Here is a 20,942-nt window from a genome sequence, read left to right as displayed (position 1 = left end):
TGGCAGGAGATGCCACTTTTTTTTTTTTTGCTTTCTTCTTCAAGTCTGGTAATTGCACATTATTGCAGTGGGTGGCGTGACCAAAGCCAGGAAGCCTCTGGTTAAATAATCAAGAGAAATAAGCCGTGCTGCAGAGCTGTTTGCAGCAGGGCTGGGGCTTGGCTGCAGGTAGAAGAGCCCTTGCTGGAAACGGCTCTGTATCGAGGCCCCGTCTGAAAGCAGAGCGGGGAGCAGAGAGGTGATGCTGGGGAGGCGAGGAGCGTTGGGATTTGAGGTCTTGGCTTTCGGGATGCTCTGCTGCCAGCAGACCGGGGACCCCATCGCTTCTCCTTTTGCACACCTGCAGAGCCTGGGGAGAGGTGGAAGAATTCAATCAGTCTCACGCTGTGGCGACCTCAAGGGCCACAGCAAGGGGCGGGATGACCAGCAGCATCTCCCAGGGGCCGATGCGCCCGTCGCTGCCAACAATGTATTGATCGAGGAGCAGCTCTGTGCCTGGGTGCAAACCCTAACGTGCCTCTGGCAGGGCTGAGGGATTAATGTCTGCCTGCCTGCCAAAACAAAGAGGCAGGAGGGTTTTTGTTTTTTGTTTTGTAAAGCTGTCCTTCCTCTGGTATCTGCAGGTATCTGGCCCTCGAATGTCATCCTGTCCTCCTCAAAATGAGACTCAGAAGAAGGGAGCTTGAGAAATGGGTAGGGCAGGGATGAGCCAGGCACCTGGCGGGTGTTGTGGGTACTGCTGAGCTGTAAAACGTTGGAAAGGGCTGCCCAGGGAGGTGGTGGAGTCACCCTGGGGGTGTTCAAAGGTTGGACGTGGTGCTTAGGGACATGGTTTAGTGGGTGACATTGGTGGTAGGGGGATGGTTGGAGCAGATGATCTTGGAGGGCTTTTCCAACCTGAATGATTCTATGAAATACAAATGAAATGAAATGAAAACACCGTGGGGATGCTCGCTCGTTGGGGTGCTCGGAGCCCTGCACCTCCCGCCCCTAGGAAGGTGGGATAAAGGGTCAGGGTGGGATAAAGCAGCCCTTTAACTCCATCAGCACAGAGCTCTGCCATGGGAGCTTCGCGGTGGTATCCGACGAGTTAGAATCACCACGTTCCTCAAACCACTCAGCTTTTCGACTTCGCTCCGGTTTGCCCCCAAACTGACCTTTTTGGGGCTGACCACAGCTTGGTGGTGGAAGGGAGCCGAGGAAAACACAACTGAGAGAGAGCGACCGCTGTTCTGCTTAGAGGGAAACCTAATCAGGGGCGGGTTTATTATGTCTTGCTCCTGAGCCTTATTGCATTAGCAGGCCAGGAGACTGGTGCTCGATCACTCCTAATGCGCGCTGCTACACCAGGCATCTGTCCGCAGTGTGCGCAGGGCTGCCCCGGAAGATGGTCCATTTGCTTCAAAATCGGCTGAAAAAAAGTCATGAAAAAAAGGGTCAAAATTCCCGGACAGTTTAATAAGGAGTATGGGGAATTAAGATTTGTGCCTGCCCATTAAGGCACGGCTGAGTGTTAATGGCACAGAAATTCAGCTTTTCTTGCAGAAAAACCACATTTGAGACATTTTTTTTTTTTTTTCAGAAAACCTTGCACCAGCTTCTGTGCGGGGAGAGCTGTGATTTCTCACCTCCGTAAGGCCCTAGCACATAACTTGTTGAGTAACGAGGCAGACTTTCCCTGCTTGCCAGGGCTTCATCCGAGAGGGGGAAAAAAAAAATAAAAAATCAGCAGGTGAATTTAATCCTCAGGCTGGCATCTGGGTGTCTGGGTATTTATGCCTCTGGCTGCAGCAGCGTGCTTGCTCAGGGTTACCCGCCTGTCCGAGGGAGTTACAATGATTAACTCTGCAAAAGCTGTTTAAAATGTAATAATTGCGTGGAATGCTTACACTGACCGTTCCCTTTTTAACTAAAGGAAGAGCAGCTCTGCCTGGCCGGGTTTCTCTGCAGCATCCCAAGCAGATGGAGGTCGAGAGGGGACATTCAGGGAGACCTTGCCATGGAGGTGGGCAGGTTGTGCAGGTCCCAGGGGCTCAGGACCAAGGCTGGTGCTAGTTCCAGAGGTGTGATAGAGAGCCGTAATGCTCCTGCCCGGCTCTGACCCTCAGGTCCCAGGTCTGAACACGTCTGTAACCTCCCACAGATGATCACAAGCCTTCCTCGACCGTCTTGGTGGAGTTATTTTCCAGAGAGGGTGTGGGAAGTGTTTGTCGGGAGTCCGTTTCCTGCCCTGCAAGATTTTTGGTTTGGGGAAAAAAAAATAAAAAAGAATAAAAAATAGAATAGGGTTAGTGGTTTGTTGCCCAAACGGTGCTCGCTGAGGATGTGAATCACTGGCTCCTGGGAGGATCTGATACCAGCACCGACCATGGGAAAAACCAGCACATTGCTCAGAAGTCCACATAAAAGTGTCCTTTCCTCCTGTCTTGGTCGCATGCACTTTTTCCAGAACTTATTTATGATTGGGATTTGTGGTGAGAGGATTGATCTTCCAGTAACTCCCCCTGTTTCGGGGAGGGTGGTGAAATTTCCTCATTTTGGGAAGATCTTCGCATCAATCCGGGTTCGGGGATTTCAAAGCCTGAGCTGTGGACAGCTGGGATTTGGATGTGCTACCTCCTGGCTGAGTTGTAGGCTCTCGGCGTATTTTTGGAGGTAAAAATAGGCTGCTGGGGCTGTGTTCCGCATGAGTCAGGAAGATATTTGGAGGAGGTAGGTGGGATGAGCTCAGGAGCAGAGCCGGGCTAGCAGCGATGCGAAGCTTTTATCTGAGCGTTGGGCTGCATCACCGCCGTTCTCCTGCCTGGTTTACGCACGTTTTGGCTCTGCTGCCTGCCCGTGATGCTCCTCCGTCCTCAAGATCTGTGCAAATGTCAAAATCTGTCAGCCTGACACAGGACTCATCGCTCCACGTGCCGCCGTGTGCTCAAAAAACCGGCGGGTGGAGAAGGAGAAGGTGGCGCAAGGGCAGTCCTTGCCATGCGGGGCTTTCTTTTTCTTGCCACCGTCGCCTTTCTGGTAGAGAAGAGTTGAATTTTTCAAGGGCTTCCTTACAGAAGGGCTGAGTTATGTTGATGACCAAGCTGTTAGCCTGCGTGTTGGGTGGGTAGAGCCGTTAATATTGCCCACAGAGCTGCGTCAGTAGGCAGGTGCTGGAAGCTCCAGGTGCTGGGGACCCCAGCTCAGGTCGGTACAGGGATGCTACAGGGGTTGGGGAGGACTGGTGGGCTCCGTCCCTGCAGGTGGTGGAGGATCTCCTTACCTTCCCTCCCATGCCATGTAAGAACACAGCTGATGCGTTAACCCCTTCTCCTTCATTATTAGAGGGACATCAGAAGGGCTTGGGAGGGCTCTGTAGACCTGAGCATGAGATTTCCCCTTACAGGCAGCAGTTTCTCAGCTAACACTCTTCCGGAGAATACCAAATCACACTTGCCTAGAGGTCTGGAAATGAAAATGATGGCAGCTTTTTGTTCATGAGAGGGTGGGGAGGGGAAGGAACAGAAGTTTCGCTGTGGTTAGGTTGTGGTTAGGCTTCTCAGTGTGCTGTTGGGTGGATGGGTGCAGCCTTCTGGCACGGTAGCCCTTCAACTCCACTTGAGTTTGTTGGCAGATGTCAGCCAGCGATGGCAGGAACGTGGTCTCTTGAAGGCTTTTTGCGTGCTCTGAGGTTGAACAGTCGTGGAAGAACTCAGTTTGTTCCCAACCTGGAAAGAGCTGGGCTACAGGAGATGAGTGATATCTGTCCAAAAGAAGCTCAAGGTTGCTACGAAAGCATGTGAAAGTCCCGTGTGCTTTTTTGGCCATCTTGGTGGCTTTCATGAACGGCGGCAGCTGAACTGTAAACCACAGAGAGGCATGAGATGTGCAGAGGAGATGGGAACGCGGGGGGAAAAACGTTGAATCTGATTCAGAATAAGCAACTGAAAGTCAGGTCATGTGGGCGAAACAGCATATATCATAGAATCGCAGAATGGTTTGGGTTGGAAGGGACCTTAAAGGCCATCTAGTTCCAACCCCCTGCCATAGGCAGGGATGCCACCCACTGGATCAGGTTGCCCAGGGCCCCATCCAACCTGGCCTTGAACACCTCCAGGGATGGGGCACCCACAGCTTCTCTGGGTAACCTGGTTTTTTTTTTTTTCTTTGTTTTTTTTTTAATGGTTTATTTTATTTTATGGTTTATTTTTTAGTATATATATTTTTTTTCATTTCTGTGAAAGACTGGGTAGAGGTGAGCTGGAGACAGGATGCGGAGCTAGCATCCTGCTACAGATTTGCTACAGCAAATCTGCTTTTGTCTTAATACTAAAAAATAACTAATAAGATGGGCTATCTTTGAAAAGCTTTGCCTTAGGTAGCAAGTCCGGGTGGTTGTGACCTTAAAATATTGGGTATTTCCATGGAGAGGCCCACCATGATGTTGGGATGGGTGAACAGGACGCGTCTGGATGTCCTGGCCCCAAGCTTCCTGAGATGTGACCACAGGGCCTCCTGCAGGAGGGAGGGCTCCTCAGGCTGTTCTCCGTCATCCACAAGGTCAGAACAGCTCTAGCATCGTCTCCATGTGGTTATGACCATAGGGAGCATGAAACGGATGGGTTAAAGCTCTGTCCTTTCCACGCTCAACCGTTTTACTTGGGATTACTCAGCCTCCAGCCTCAGCACGTGGATGAGCGTGGTGGGAGAAGGTCCACGTGGTCAGCAGGTGGGGAAGACCTGAGGTTTCTTGGGCCATGCTCCTGGTAGGATAGGAGAGAAGAGATTTCGTGCAAGTGAAATGAGGAACGTGCTGCACCCGGGTGGGCACCATCCCATCCCATCCCACCAGGATACGCCGGCCCTATTAGTGCTCCACGGAATGACTCTGTAAGGGTCCTGGAAATATGGAAATAGTAGCACTGTAAGCTTATTAGAAGCATTAACATTTTATTTTAGTTTTGAACAACTGAATTAAGTTACTGTAAATGGCTGGAGCAGTAATAGTTGGCAGCGTGCGGCAGCAACTTGTCATGTACTGGATTTAATCTTATTTTTCATAACAGAGGGAGTAAATGGTTTTCTAACTGACTCAAGCTAAGTCTGTGCTCAAGTCTGTCTCTTCCATATCTCTTCGGGGTTTTGTTTGCACAATATTTTAGTGGATGTAGTGAGCATATGGGGCTTAAATTCATTTAATAGTTGCAAGAAAATGAGTTTAAGGTTCTTACAGTATTAAGGTAGAAATTTCCAAATTCATTTTTAATGGAACATTTGTTCTCTAAAGATTATTACACGCCATTAAGTTCGCCGCCGCGCGGTACGTTCTGGTGCCCTGGGATATCACTGCCAGGAGATATAAACATGTTTGTGGGGCCACTTTATTGAACCGGGAGATTAAATACACCAAACTGGAAAATGTCAGGAGGCGCGTTTCTGCTTGGTGCTGTAAATCTCATTCGGGAACGTCCGGGTGAGATGCCGCGTAAAACCGGTGCAAATCAAGTTTCGGCCGGCTGAAAACTTTTCTCCCCGCCGCGGCGGCCGTAAAGGCCGGGTTTTATCAGCGAGGAGTGCATAGGCGGGAGCAGGTGATACGGGGTTCTTTCCTTTCCTGGGAAGTCTCGGTGCACTGCACGGGTTGTAAAACAGCAATTGCATTTTAATGCTCCCTGCCGTCGGGCAGCGTGCGGCAGGGACCCTACACGAGCAGCACCAGCCCTGCTCGTCCCTTTTTGCATTCCCAACTGTATCCTGGTGCACAAGTTTTGCAGAGCTTTCCCTACCCTCCTATTCCAGCTAAACTCTTCTTTTTTTCCCTTGGGTTCACTGACGAAATTGAGTTGCCTTGCTGCTCTTATCCCCGAAGCTGTTGCATTCGCTGATTTAAAGGATCCAACCCCAAACCCCACTTTGCTTTCGTGCTGCTTCCCAGCCCTGCTCCATAACGCCCGAAGGCACAGGGCTTGGTTGCTGGCACCATTCGGGGTGCGTGCGGCTGTTGTGCCATACAGATGGCTTGCAGGCATGCACAGGCACCGAGGGCGAGGAATTTGGGATTTTCCGGGAAGCACGCAGGTGACCTGTGTCGACTTGAACGGAGGGCGGCCGGCTCCTTGCCTCCCGCAGCTGCTCACGCAACAAGACCAGACCAAACACCTGCTACTGCTGCTGGCGGCCGCGTGCTGAGATTTTATGGGTAATAACATTTTTTTATGTGCCTCGGATAATTAGCCCCATCATAAAGCACAATAGCACGTTGGCAGCCCTTTTTTTTTGTTCTTTAATGCTGGGGAACATTGCTTTTGTCTTGGGTTTATTTTGAATAACGACGAAGACTTTCTCCCCTTTCCCCTCTATTTTTTTTTTTTCTATTATTTTTTCCTTCCCTCTCCCCCAAACCTACCCCAGCTGGGCTGGTGGGCTGAGGTTTTGTGTGAGGAGAAAGCCCAGCAGTCACACAGCTACGATGAAAAAATTACACACGTATTTTGGAAACCACCTTCCAGCAGCACGCTGGGGCAAACCCTGCCAGGGGGAGGAAGAGGAAAAGCAGAGCCAGGGCTGCAGCCCCTGTCCCATCACCAGCTCTCGCTCGTAAATCTGGGGAAGGAAGGGATCGGGATTGTGGTGGGAGGAGGGCAGAGATTTGTAAAAGTCTGGCTTTTGGGGTTTTTGCTGCAGAGGGGGTCGAATGCCGGTTTCGGATTCTCTGAGTGCAGCAGGGTGGTGGCTGCTGGAAAATGCCACGTGCTCATCTAGCTCAAAAGTAACAACTGGTATCTTGATATGGCAGGTGTTGATAAGCCTGCTTAAACAGAGGGAAGAGGGGGTTTGGTCAAAAATATCTATATCAGGCTATATAATGTATATTTAGCTATATAACATATATTTAGCTATATCAGGGCTGAGACCTGAGGGTGAGCTTTGGAGGTTTGGGGCTAAACTGCTTTAAAAATTGCTAATTTTTACTCTGGCAGGAAAGACCCTGGCTCTAGCTTCCCCCTAGAAGCTCTAGCTTCTAGTATTCCCCTAAGGCAGCTGTTTGTGCTGATAGAGATGTGTCTGTAGCTGGAAGGGGAAGTGGTGTGCGTAGCCGTGGAGGGGCGCTGGCTCGTGGGGGTTCCTGAGGTGCGGTAACTTCGTGGAAAAAGTGAGCTGCTCCTTGCGGATCTTCGAAGCCGCCCCTTCACGGGGCTGTTCTGAACAGGGTGGTGTTCAGCCGGGTGAAAGCAGACCGCACGAGCTCTTAGGGCGGAGGAAGGGCTTTATTTGAAGGTTTAACGCCTGACTGCTGAGGCAAGGAGTGCCGTTGGCATCGCTCCCGAAGCTAAAGGGAGGAAATTCTCCCGATCTTCAACTGATGTTTCTCAGGAGCTTTTCTGGGGAAAATCCTAATCTTCCTGCTGTTTAAAGGGACTAGAAAAACAAGAGTTATGAGGAGCGACTGAGGGTATTGGGGTTTAGTCTGGGGAAGAGGCTGAGAGGAGACCTCGTGGCTCTCTACGCAGCTACCTGAGGAGGCTGCAGCGAGGAGGGTGTCGGTCTCCTTTCTCAGGTGACAAGTGATAGGATGTGAGGAAACGGCCTCAGGTTGTGCCAGGGGAGGTTTAGATTGGATGTTAGGTAGAATGTCTTCATGGAGAGGGTGCTCAGGCCTTGGAACAGACTGCCCAGGGAGGTGGTGGAGTCACCGTCCCTGGGGGTGTTCAAGGAGAGGTCGGACGTGGTGCTTAGGGACATGGTTCAGTGGGTGACGGTGGTGGTAGGGGGATGGTTGGAGCAGGTGATCCTGGAGGGCTTTTCCAACCTTCGTGATTCTGTGATTTGATGATTCTATGATTTGATGATTCTGTGAAATGTGTTTGAACACGTTATGGGTGCTGCTTGTCTGCAAAGCTCCATGCACCCCAGGCTCATAAGCCTTTAAGAGCCTTCCCTCTTGCTAAGGTCTTAAAATAATACTATTTAAAAAAATATATATTAATTTATTGTTTAAAATGAGGATTTTTTTTTAAATTATTATTAAACAAAAAGGAAAGTGTGCCTGTTTAGGGTAGGGACAGGAAAACCTTTGATAGAGCTTCGGTGTGCAACATTTTAAGTCTCTGAGCCTCCCAGCCCCCCCCATGCCTCACCTGTGGCTCTTGTACCCCGCAGGCATTGACATCCTGAAGCTGGTGGCAGCCCAGGTGGGGAGCCAGTGGAAGGACATCTACCAGTTCCTGTGCAACGCCAGCGAGCGCGAGGTGGCCGCCTTCTCCAACGGCTACGCGGCCGACCACGAGCGCGCCTACGCCGCCTTGCAGCACTGGACCATCCGCGGGCCCGAGGCCAGCCTGGCCCAGCTCATCAGCGCCCTCCGCCAGCACCGCCGCAACGACGTGGTGGAGAAGATCAGAGGCCTGATGGAGGACACCACGCCGGTAATGCCAGGCTGGGCTTTGCGCTGGCTTCTCCTGTGCGTTGTGTGCCTTGGTTTGCCGCGGCGGGTGCTTGGGAGTCAGCTGTGGTCTCTAGCTTAGCTGAAAGCCAAGTGGCTGGGCCTCTGCTTCTCCTTGGAGCTCCTCAAGGGCTTATGTTTAAGCCCTGTGTTGCTTTTGAGCATAGCTTTGTCAAGCTTTTGAGCAAGCTTTCTCAAAGTTTTGACCAGCTTTCGAGTCACAAGCGCTGTGGTTTGCGTGTGTCTCTGAAGGTCACCAGGAGTTGGTTTGCGTGTATCTTTGAAGGTCACCTGGAGGACCTGGTACTTGAGTCCTCATGCTGGGGAGGCAGCATCCCCCTTTAGACTCACTCGTAAAGGCCATTACTGAATCCCCAGGACTTTGTGAGAAGAGCCAGGCATCCTCTAGCTCTAAATGTTGCCACTGTGGAGCACAGGGTTGCTTCCTCCACGGTGGTGACTGGTGGCATGGGGACAGCCATGTTGCCTGTAGGGTTGAAGGGTCCACATGTGCTGTCCTCCAGAACTGTTGCCTTTCTGCAGCAGCTCTGGCATTAAAACAGCCTTCCCCTTAATTTTGGAGAATAAATAATGGCTGTAGAATATCCTGTAGCAGGGTCTTGGCTGGGTGTGTGGTTTTGGGAGCGTAGGTGTTCTTTTCAGGTTGCTTTGGCTACCTCCTGCCCTAGCTCTTGGTGTGCCTTTTGTTTTGTTTTGTTTTGGCTGTAATTCAGTGGTCTTTTGGAGAAGTTCCTGGAGGTGGTAGATGGGACTTCTGAACGTGGAAGCCAATGGGACAGTACATAGATGGAGGTGGGGAGGTCAATGCAGGGCTCTTTACCCCAAACCAGTTCGTGAAACACCTCCCACTGGTCTTGGAAGTGATTTCTACCCAAAGGGAAGCGGGTGGCTTCCTACAAACCTCTGCGTGCAGCTTGTGGGGACCAGGCAAGGGACCTTCGTGGTTGTACATAGCGAAGGTTGTGGGGCAGGGGGTTCCTGAATCTCCTTGCTGGGTGGGGTAGGGCCATCCCCAGGTTCCGCCTCTGAGTGGTACTCTGGTCCCTTTGTGTACCCTGCATGACTTCGTGTAGCACAGCTATGTTCTGAATGTCTTGGCCTCTCAGAACCACAGCATGAAACCAGATTCTATGCATTAGTGGAAGTCCTTGGTTTGTGTTGAGTTCATCAGCAACGTGCTTCATAATTTGTTTTATTCCTTCTTACTCCAGTATGTTGCACTCTCCGTTTCCTACCATGCTCCAAGTTTTTTGGTGGGCTTTTTTGCTTGTTTTTTACATAAAAGTGAAAGCTTGAGACAAAATTGTAGGTAGGAAATCAGGCAGAGGAAAAAAAAAAAAAACACAACTTGTTGTCTTACAAGTCTCTGGTACATGTGGATAAAGCCTGTGCAATGTGCCAGGAGGACACGTTGTCCTTTTGGTCTCCTCGAGCAGGTAGTAAACTCTGTTCTCCTGGTTACTGTTTTGAGTGTTACAGTAAAGTGCTGGGCTAGGACATCAGATAAAACCTGGGGTTGGTTTGTCAGCACAATATCTAATTAACAGACCTAGATTGTGCAGCGTTCAATGCTCTTGAACATTGCTCTGTTTCGGCCAGGAATATCAGGTACTTGTTCTCAAACAACAAAAACGAAATTAAGAGGGTGTTAACTTTGGGAACTGGCTTTATAGGGTGACCCACAGAGACCCTGGACTTCTGATGACTGAGGAACTTGCTTAGACGTGTGCCCATTCATCTGAAAATCCAGTGAGCGGATGTTTCGGAGAATAAGCAAACCCTGATCTTGTAGATACTTGCACACAGGCTTTCTGGATCTTGTGCCTGTTAGGCCAGGTGCTTGGAAACTTGGGCTGAAAAAATAATCAGCCTCCCAGGAGGAAACCCTACAGAACCGCTGTGGTGGCTGAGCAGGTAGAAGGCACTGGGGAGTTGATGCTCACCACGTGGAGATGCTGCAGGGCCACTCGGGGGTGTTTTGGTGAGCAGCTGAAAGCTTTGTCTATTAGGATTTGACTGTGTTTGAGATACTTTAAGTGCTCGATTTCCTTTTTTAAAGAATCCCAGTAGACACAAAACCTTCAGCTTCTTGCTGAGGGGAAAACACGCATGTTTTCTGCTTTGCCTGTAGCACCTATAAAGAAAGTGAGTTTTTTTTTCCTGCCTATTTTAACAAATTCACCCAAGCTGGCACTTTCTCTTCTCCCATCTATCCTTTGGGTTTTTTTTTTCGGATGAGTCTGTAATGTTCAACCATACCCGTGGCTGTTCCTGAAGGCTGGTGGTTGTGCTGCAGCAGGGCGTGGGATGCTGAAGCCTGGCAGCGCCCCGGGGCATGGATCCTGCAAGGTATTACCTGCTGTAACCCGTTTTCTTGAGTCAGATTCTGCAGGCTGGGCGTGCTGAAAGCCCCAGGGGCTGCTCCATCCCCGTGGGACACAGGGAGAGAGGCAGAAAGCTGTGGGAAGCGTCTTGTGCAAGGGAGCCCCCAAGGCCTGGAGCCTCAAGCCCACAGCTGAGCTGCATCGCAGCAGTCCTGGCCGGGGCAGCCTGTTGCTAAATGCTGGGAGCAGACACTGAGGTTTTGTTTGGGTTTGTTTTTAATTGCTCTGGTATGAAAGCCTTTAATTAGCACTAATCTGTTTGGCTCTCAACGAGTTGTCTGTCCAAACGCAGCCCGGGTCGAGGCGGTTTCTCTCTGCACCCAACTGGTTTGATCCGAAGGAGTTGTGGCAGAAGTCAGTTCTGCGTTATATCCCTCCAGCAACAAGCCATGCAGGAGCAGCCTTGCCAAAAAAATGAAAATGAAAATAAAATAAAAAGAGCTTTTTATGTTGTGGAGGGAGCGAGGGCTCCCACAAGCAACGCAAATAAATGCACACAGCAGCTAACGGGGCGATGCGGTGCCAGCAGTGTGCACGCAGGAGCGAGCAGCAAGCATGTGCCGGTATGGGGAAATGCTTGGAAATCCCCCTTTCCTGCAGAAAAAGTGGGAGATTTTTTTTTAAATGACATAGCTCTCAGACAGCAAATCTGTACCCTAAATCCAGCCTTCCTTCGCCATCCCATTCTCTGTTGCATCCTTGTCCCAGATCCTGTATCCAGCTTCCGTCTTCAGCCTGTGCAACCTACAGAAGCAGAGCTGCTCTCTCGTAGTGCCCCATGCCCACAGGAGCCTCTGGGGCTCCAAAATATAAATATTTCCAACTGCTGATAACGTAGGAAAAGGGAATTAATGCGAGCCTCTGGAGCATTGTGGGATGTGGCATGAAGACTTTCCTTTGCGTAAAGAAGAGCTCCGCTGAACACTTGGCGGCTTTTTTAGCAACAAAAGATTATACTGGTTTTACACCACGCTGCGTGAATTTAGGTTAAAACTGGATTAGCCCCCTGAATCACTTTACAAGTTTTTGCAGCAGTCGCTGATCCAGAAAATAAGGAAGAGCACGGTGGCTGCAAGAAGGTGTTTGGGGCATGTTGAGCTCGTACGGCTCCCGTTTAGTACGGGCGACGAGTGCTTTCTTTTTCCAGCTCGTAGGGAAGGCTTTGCAAAATCTCTGCCCTTCCAGGCATGCTTGCTGGGGCAGATGGGTGGCTGCAAGGGCAGCGTGCGAGCCCAGGCACACCCCAGGTTAGCGATGCTGACGGAGCAGAAAAAGGGAGGCGAAGGGCGGGGAAGAGGATGAATTCACTGCGGCCCCTGCAGATTGCGGTTTGGGGGTTAGAAGTGGAAAAGTTGAATGTGGCGTGGACGCCGAGCGGGATTTGGGGGGATAAGAGCATTTTCAGGTGGCTGCTGAGTGGCGACCGTAAGCCATGCTGTGTTTGCTACCGTGAGCATGGCTCCAAGCTCTTTGCGTTTATGGCTTTGCTGGCTCGCCAGACCTTTTGGGGAGCTGATGGAGGGGGAAGCAGGCAGCCTCGCTTGGGGTGTTCAGCCCTAAAAAAATAAGGTAATAGGGGAGACATGGAGGGGCTTGAAAACAGAGAGGAGGACTGCAGCCCTGAGCCCAGGGAGATTTAGGTCCATTGCTAATTTCCCCTTGCAGATAATCCTGTGAATCAGCACATATGGCAGAGGAAAAGCCGGGTGTTGGCACTGTGCGACGTTAAGCCGTGCAGTTTTTGGGGCTGCAGGGCAGAAGGATGTGAAAGCCCTGGGTGAGGCAGTGGCAGCACTTTTGGGGGCCTTTTCTTCCTCTTTTGCAGGCCAAAACCTCGGGGTCAGGAGGCTGGCGCAACAACGTTTGCATCCCGCCCCGGCTTCGGGTGGTTTCAGGCTCCTGTGGATTTGCTTCGTTTCCTCTTTTGTCAAAGCAGAACTGGACTGGGGCCAGTAATTTGACTGTGTTGGCACGAAGCTGCAGTATGAAGTGGCCAGAAGCCAGGGGGAGTAGGGCTGGTTGGGTTCGCAGTGGTGGCAGGACTGGGCATCGCCGGTTCTTGGCGGGTTTGCCCTAAACCCTGGGTCAGTTCCCAGTGAACCAAGGCTGGGTTTGAACCAGGCTGGAGAACTCGAGATAAGCACAAATATAACTTCGTAGCAGATGCAGCTGTATTTGTGGTTTCGTGGCTTTTGTAGCCCCATCTCCTTTTGGTTTGCAGTGTGTTGGGCTCTGGAGCGTGAGGGGAAACTGGAAGATGGTGGGGTCAGAGAAAGAAAACAAAGGAGACAGTGGCTTCTTCGGCCCGTAGTTGAGTTTGGAAGCTCTTTATCCAGATGGTGGCCTCGTGAGGGTGTCCTGTAGTGTTTAGGTTTTAAGGGCTTCTGCAAACTGGTATTTCTCCTCCTGTTTCCTCCACGGCGAGGCCTACAGCCCGGGCCTAGCGTCTGCCCGGTGTCATCTGTCGGCTGGCAAGCCGGGAAGCCGTGACCTCAACTCTAAATTTATCCCCTCCGGGATGACACGTGGCCACCTGACCCGATCACCCCACCGTCTCCCTCTGCGGAGGTTTCCCCTCCTTGGGAGTTGTGCTTGTTTTCTAAAAGCAGCGGCTGTTTCATCCGTGTTTGTGTCAGGCAGGAAAAACCCGACCTGACCCCAGCACGGGCGGCAGCTGCTGCGGGCTCCGTGCCCAGAGCCGGGCTGACCCAACCCCAAACGCGGCTTTTTTGGGGCTTGGGGTTTGGCCGAGAAGGAGCAGTTCCCGGCTCCCGGCAGCGTTTGAGGCTCGGTCCTCCCACGGTTGAGGCTGCCGAGCTCCTGAGGCCGGTGGCACTCGGAGGTGGCGATGGCGAGCCCTGGAGGAGCCGCCTGGAGTGAGCAAACACAAACGCCTTCCTCCTCCTCAGCGTTTCTTCTACAGATCGGATCGGCAGCTTGATAACCAGCTTGCAAGGGTTGTTTTGAGCTGATGCAGTCCCAGCTTGAGACCTGCCGGTGCTCGGGCTGGGTGGTTTGGGGTCTGGGCTGCTTTTTGTGTCCCCAGGGCTTTCATAACGGGCTGGTTGCTGCCTCGCTAGGAGGTATTACCTCAGGGGGATTTTGATTTGATTTGATTTTTAAAATAAAAATAGCAGAGCGGTTGCAGTTCGTTTTTTCCCAGCTGACCTTTTGTTGCGGTGCAGTAAAATGAAGGCAAACGTTTTTTAGCCAGAAAATGGGACCGAGCAGTTCAAGCAGAGCCACCAGGAACAGCGGGATCACCGTGCCAGCGCCGGGCAGTTCCATAAATGTTACATAAAATGAATGCAAGGCCAGGCTTACGCCTTCCTTCTGCTTCTGTCGTCCTCCCCCCTCCCCAAAAGGCATTCGGGAACAGCCTGCAGAAATCCTCCCCTGCATAGAGCATCCTCCCAGCCAGTTCGAGATCCAAGGGGATGCTGCAGCGTGTTTGAGCCGCATCCTAAAGAGCTCCGAGCATACCGGAGCCTTCAGGATTTTTATTTTTTTTTTGGCGTCGCAAACTTTTTGCTGCAGTGCTCAAAAAAAAAAAAAAAAAACATTGGCTCAGCATCCCGGCAGGATGGACCTGCGCTTGGTTGCAGGAGGTTGCTGATGCGTCAAAGCCGCGCTTGGTTTTTCGCTAAAAGCCATCAGCTTCTCGCCACGCCTCGCGGGCCCGCGCATCTAACGGCTCTGTCTGTCTGTCTGTCTGTGCAGGTGCAAATGCAGCCCCAGTGGCAAATGCAGGACTGCTCTAACGGTGGCGGAAAGGTGAGAAACACAGTCGCTCTGGAAGGGCAAAAGTACTGCAGAGGGTTTTTTCATTTTTTCTTTTTTCCAGCCCGAGCAGGGGCACGGCTGCTGTGGTTTCGCTTGAAATAGGAATTGCAGCGCTGGTTTCAAGCAGATGAGTCACAGGCTGTGAATGGTTTTTTTTACACCTATTCCGCTGGCTTCACCTCAGAGCAACCTTTTACTTTCCCTGCCCTTTCAAAGCCCTCATTCCCACTTGCTTTCCTCCCGCGGTTTAAATATTAACGCTCATCCGAGCATCCTGTTTGCTTTGCCTAATAAGCTGACGAGCGCTCAGCTATTCGCAAGGGTTCAGGCTCCGAGGACGCCTACAGTCAAATAACCCCGGGTGATTTTTTTTTTTTTTTTCTAGCGTGCTTTAGCAGCTGTTTAATTAAACTCCAAATAACTCGCACGCTTCTGGGAAGTGTTCTCCCCTCTGCTGGGAAGGCAGGGCTGGGGCGGGCGGTTTCTCCGCGCCTTCCGTTTCAGGGGTCCTGGGCAGCTGGGTCCGGTTTGGAAATCAGGGCTCAGGTTCGCAGCTGGATGCTAAATGGGGTTGCATGGGGGAGAAACAAACCCTGTTCGGTTTTATAGGGGAAACAGGAGCGCACCACAGCTTGGAGGGCAGCCAGGCGCTGCTTCTCCCCCGCTGGTGGCAGCGGGCTGCAGCTCGTCGGCGCGCTGCTTCGGGGAGGGAGTCTGAGAGCAGAATGCAGGCTCTTTTAATTAAAAATTAAAGCTGACTTTTATTTATAACGCGCCCATTGCGTAACGCGCTGAGCCAGAACAATTCCTCCCTGTTTATTTTCAATGGGGGGGAAAAGGGGAAAGAAAGGAGAAAAAAAAAAAAAAAGAAAACAACCACACAACCCTTTTTATTCCTCCACAAACAGGCTGAAATGTTAATTTGATGTGAGCTAACGGGCGACTCGGTGGACATGTGATTTGTGGGCGGCGAATTCCTCGACACAGATGAGGAACGCGCGGGCACATCCGTGCCTCTGCTGCCGGATCTGTCCCTCCCCAGCACGGAGGTTGCTCTGCAGTGCCCTGCCTCTTGTCCAAATTTTGCTTTTTTGAAATCTCTGGGCAGCAGGTGAAGGGATGCAGGGAGGAATGGCCAGGTCTGGCCTCTGCAGGAGCAGAATTCTGGTCTTTGGCAGGTCGAGCAAGGAAATGGGGTCTGGGGTGATGTTAAATAATCCGGGGTCCTCAGAGCAGCAGGGGCAGAGCTGCTGGCCGGGGACGTGGGGACCCAGCCCCGAGGCTCTCCTGCTTGCAGTGATTGGAAACCAAAAATGCTGTGCTTGAGGCTCCCCACCCCAAGGGGATGCTGAGATGCTGAGAGCATCAAATGTTGGCTGCTGAAGCACGGGAAGAGGGATGTGAGGTGCAGGCTGAGTTGGAGGGTTCACGTCTCTGCGGGTCCTTGTGGTGCTTTGGGCTCTCGGTGCCTTTGCGATTGTGGAGCCAAACGCAGGCTGCCAGCTTGCTTCAGGGTCACGGGGCAAAAGTGAAGGTGCTGAGGTGATGGCGTGGTCAACACGAGGCCCTGCGTGTCCTTTTGTGACCCTGAGTCAGGTGGAGATGGATTTCTCCATAACACGTTAATGGGGTGCTCACGGGAGCAGGGGCCAGACGGGGCATACAAATGATTAACTTGGAATGTGGCTCAGCATCCCCACTGCAAGGCAGGGTGGATGTAAATCGGGAACATTGTGTCCCCAAAAGCTGAAATCCCGGCGATGCGTGAGGAACTGGCGTCTGAGGCCACCAGAAGTGGTTCAGCATTGCTACCCTGGTCAAGCGTGCGTGGTTCATGGACCTCACCGAGGGGTGTAGCAGCTCTCGGTTGGAAGTGCGGAGCCAGGCTATGCCTCGTTTTTAGGAAGTGCGAGCTGTGGAGTATTTTTTTGGGATGGGGGTGGATTACCTGCTTGGGCATCATGGCACTTAGCCCCCAGGAGCTGTGCTTTGGGCGTTAGTAACCCTTTCCTTGAGTGTGCAAAGGCAAAGCAAGTTACAGCAAGTAAATTCCTGGGCAGGCTTTTTGCGTGTGCCACCCCGGTGCTGTGGTTGTTTGGCCCACAAGCTCATGACCTAGCATCCTCACGGCTCAATTTGGTTTTTTGTTTTGTTTCTTTTTTTTCCTCCTTCCCTTTCCCTCGAAGCTGGAAGGTGACAAGCTGGCGCTGCCGGTGAACCCCAGCCCGCTCAGCCCCGCACCCAGCCCCAGCCCGAAACCCCTGGACGCCACCGTCCTCACCGTGGAGCCTTCTCCTTCGGAGAAGAAATGCTTCTTTGTGGATGAGTCGGAGCCCCTCCTGCGGTGTGACTCCACCTCCAGCGGCTCCTCTGCGCTCAGCCGGACGGGCTCTTTTATTACCAAAGGTACCAAAGTCCTCCCGGGGATGCGGGAGGGCAGCAGGAGGACCAAAGTGCCATGTGTGGTACCCAAAGGGTGACCAAGCATGTCCCCCACCATCGGCGTGGGGATGTGTTGTCATTAAAGTAATTAACTGGGGAAAGCTGGCTTTCCAGGATATGTTCATCACTTGCCAATTCAAGACCAGGAATATCCTGTTAGCGAAGATTTGGGAGGGAAAATGCCTTTAAAGGTTTTTAACTCCTTTGTAGTGCTGTCAGAGGCGTAGCATCCTTGGCTGTCTGGGGGGGCTTTTGGTCCTAGGGGTGGATTATTGCGTGAGATGAAAAAAAATATAGATTTTTTTCTTTTCCAGTTCTTCTTTCACATTTGGTCCCGCTTGCTGCAGCGTGTGACTTGAGAAGTAAATCACCATTAGTCACCCACCACTTTTTGAGGGGGTTTAATTTGCTGCATTTAATTTGCTGCGTTTAGTCGTCTTTAACTTCTCACGGAGGTGAAGCACTGAGCTCAGGCAATCTCACAAATTTATACTCGGGTGCAGAAATGAAGCTGACCCAGTGAAAACAACTCAAAATAGCAGAATTCAGCTTCTCTGGCTCCCTTCCCACCTTCGCTTCTCAGTGCTGGCCATTCAGCATTTATAACTGCTGTGCTTGATCTAGCAGGATCCTGCCTTAGGTGCCTCTGCAGCGTTTCTGCAGCTCCCATTTCCTCTGTCTTCTCCCTTCATCCATGCATAATGCCACCTTCTTCATCCCTTTTTTTTCCCCGAGGGGGCAGCAGGGGATGGGCCGGGTCTGCAAGGAGCTTTCCTCCTTGGAGGAACCCGAGTGGAGGCTTCTTGGGGGGTTTCCTAACCACCTGCTCCTTCCTCCTGCAGAAAAGAAGGACACAGTCTTGCGCCAGGTGCGCTTGGACCCTTGCGACCTGCAGCCCATCTTCGACGACATGCTGCACATCCTCAACCCCGAGGAGCTCCACGTGATAGAGGAGATCCCGCAGGCGGAGGACAAGCTGGACAGGCTATTCGAGATCGCCGGCGTCAAGAGCCAGGAAGCCAGCCAAACCCTCCTGGACTCCGTCTATAGCCACCTTCCCGATTTACTGTAGGCACTGGTCACCGCGCACTCTCCGAATATCTGCTAGAACTAGCTTGGCACTTGTTAAGACGACCGACGATGCGCAGGCGGGTTTTGCTGTAGAATACATGGCCAGTATTTCCTTGAGGTGTCCTTGGTTTCTGGAGGGGGGCAGCTTGCCAGCGTCGCGCCTCTCCACCTTAACTCTGTCGCTCAGTTAAAGTCTCCACACCCTCTGCCCCCTTCGGAGTCTGTCTTTTTTTTTTTTTTTTCTTGTTCTCATTCCAATCAAATCAGTCGATGCACTTTAAAACGCAGTTAATGAACTAAAAGACCACGAAGCCGGTGTCGCTTAGGCGTTGAGCCTGGGGTTGCTCTGTAGCCTGGTTCAATCCTCTCAAAGCTGTTCCTCTGAACGACGTCTCCTGCTACCTCCCTTCCGCCTCTGAGTGGTGAACGGTGAAACACGCAAAGCCGATTGTTGCTGGTTACCTTCTCTTAATGCATTTAAGCTTCTCCCCCCAGCTGACTTTTTTCATGTACTATCGTATAGCTCACGCCCATCGCTGCGGTTTTACTAGCACGGTTATTTATTGTATGGTTTTCACCCGGACAATAATGCATTGTGCTCCTATAAGCTAAAGCAGAAGCGGTTGAATGGAAAGGTTCGGTTCCACCAACTTTACTGATTTAAAAAAAAACAAAAACAGTCCTAAACCAGTCCTTCCAGCCTGCGGTGGAAGGGAACCCAAGCGAGGAGCATCCTGCCTGGCCGCTGAAGAGGACAGCAGGTCACGGCGGCGCCGGTGCTGGAGCCGGGGAGGCGAAGGCTGCTGGTTCTGCTCTCCTTGCGGTGTAAGACTTACCGAGCTACGCTTTTACACTTGTGTCTCTTGTTTTTTATACAGACATGGCCGATAAGGGGAGGTTCTCCCGAGATCCTACCCGGCCTTAAAATAGTCTCTTCAAATCACACTTCACTTTTTATCAATAAGAAAAAGGGGGGAGGGGATGGGGGGGGGAGGAAAAAAAAAAAACCAAGCTGCATCGTTATAAGAAGTCTGTCTGATTATATTTGCAACTATTATGCTCCCGTAATGAACAGTCTGTAATATGCTCAGTTTGAAGAAATTATGATACTAGGGTGGCATGTGCTGCCTTGTGGGAAGGGGTGGGAGTGGGGGAAGAGGGGAATGAACTGAAAAAATTGCCTTCCAGTGTACTAATTTATTAATAAATACTAGGTGTTTGTTACTTGATCTGCCTCTGTGTTAACCTCCTTGACACCCTGCTCGGGGGCACCTTGCTTGGAGCAGGGGCTGCAGGGTGCGATGGGGGGGTGAAGAGAGAGATTTGGGGGTTCGGGGGGGGGCTTCTTCAGGCAGTGCAAAGCCTTGAGGCCAAAATGCACTCGGCTTTCTGCTGCAAATGCTGCCTCGAGGGCAGCCGGGGGTGTGCGAAGTATCAGTTTCCCGGGATGCAGCTGCTGAGCTGATGCCCTGCGAAGCGAAGGGCCTGTAGCCGCGGCATTTCTGTTGCCCTGTTGTGTTAGCAACACCCTTCCCATCCCCAAATAACACAGCCCTCGTTCTGCTCTACAAATGGAAACCTTAGTGGGACGCAAGCTTCTGTTTTATAATACTGTCATTTTGTATACTTAGCCACACGGGGTGTTGTCTGCTCTGTGCTCCCTCTGCCTGGCATCAAAAATTGCTGTTAAGGGTGAAAGGATGAGCCTTTGACCACGAAGCTGGGTGAAACACCTCCGATGGAAAGGAATACAGTGCAAAATAGCAAGAGCCTTTAATGGGAGTGTTGGGATAGGATTCCCCAGTGCCGGGAAGGAGGCACTGAGCTCTCTCGGTGGCTGCGGTGTGTGCTCAGGGCATTGCAAAGAAATACTGAGCATGGCTCGCGTGCCTGGCTATGCTGGATGGCTAAAAGTGGTATTTTGAGGTGGAGCCAAGTGCCACCCTGTTGGCAAGCGTGTGTTTATTTTGTTTTTATCTCTGTGTTGGGAGCGGTTTTGGGTTGCCTGGGCAAGAATCGACGAGGGAGGAGCAGCCAAGCATATGGAAAGGCACGCACTGGTGTGCTCAATCGATAGCTTTGTGTAAGCACGAGCCACCTGCTGTAGGTAATCCTTAGCAGGTTCCTGGAGTGAGGGCCTGGTCCAGCTGGGAAAGTGGGGATTTGTCCCTTTTGTGATGGTCCCATGGGTTGTAAATGCCAGAATCAGGGCACTGTGTGGCAAAAACAGGCTTTGGGCAACCCTTGGCTCCGTCTGTGCACGCTTCCAGCATCGCTCCCTCCTTTGCTTGCACCTGGCCCTTGGTCTTGTCCCTGGCTCCATCCCTTCCCATTTCCTAGCTGCGACTTCCTCTGCTGGGTGCATAAGCATTTATCTGCAATATATAAGCAGGCACACGCATGAGAAATACTTTACATATCTGGGGGTGTGCGGGGGAAATGTCTGAGAGCAGCTGAGCCCTGGTGCACGCAGGGTATTTCCTGGCGCTTCGGGCGTGGGAGGTGCGAGGAGCCACAAGCCCGGTGCCCGCACCCTTCCTCCGTGCCGGCTCTCATGCCTTAAGAAAATATCCCCTGGGTGGGATGGATGTGCTTGTGACCCGGAGAAATCATGTCCTTGTGGGCTTGTGACCCAGAGAAATCATGCCCTCATCCTTGCGCGTGGCTTGGGGCACCAAGGGCGATGCTCAGACCTGCGCACGGTGCAGCTGGAAAGGGTGAAGCTCTTGAGAGCAAGGGCTTAGCGAGGTGAAGCTGTGACTATAAAAACATATAAAAATAATATGCATAAACCCCATTTTGCATTTTTTTTTTCAGAA

At 51.7% G+C, this 20,942-nt stretch overlaps 1 protein-coding gene across 3 annotated transcripts in view; it reads left to right on the top strand.

Annotated features, from left to right (window-relative positions):
• Positions 1–19,349, top strand: part of TNFRSF21 (TNF receptor superfamily member 21) — a 31,185-nt gene extending 11,836 nt beyond the window's left edge. For 2 of the 3 annotated variants that reach the window (XM_083830404.1, XM_083830403.1), the window contains exons 4-7: positions 8,140–8,405; positions 14,548–14,601; positions 16,797–17,016; positions 17,895–19,349. In XM_083830404.1, the coding sequence (XP_083686530.1) occupies positions 8,140–8,405; positions 14,548–14,601; positions 16,797–17,016; positions 17,895–18,124 (770 nt within the window). In that variant the 3' untranslated portion in view covers positions 18,125–19,349. The remainder of the gene's footprint in view (positions 1–8,139; positions 8,406–14,547; positions 14,602–16,796; positions 17,017–17,894) is intronic. The other variant, XM_083830402.1, reaches the window with a different exon arrangement.
• The last annotated feature ends 1,593 nt before the right edge of the window (positions 19,350–20,942 follow it).

The sequence above is a fragment of the Anser anser genome (assembly GCF_964211835.1).
Source record: "Anser anser genome assembly, chromosome: 3".
Taxonomy (NCBI): Eukaryota; Metazoa; Chordata; class Aves; order Anseriformes; family Anatidae; genus Anser; species Anser anser.
The sequence above is the reverse complement of the archived record's forward strand: the minus strand, read 5'-3'. Positions and strand labels throughout refer to the sequence as shown.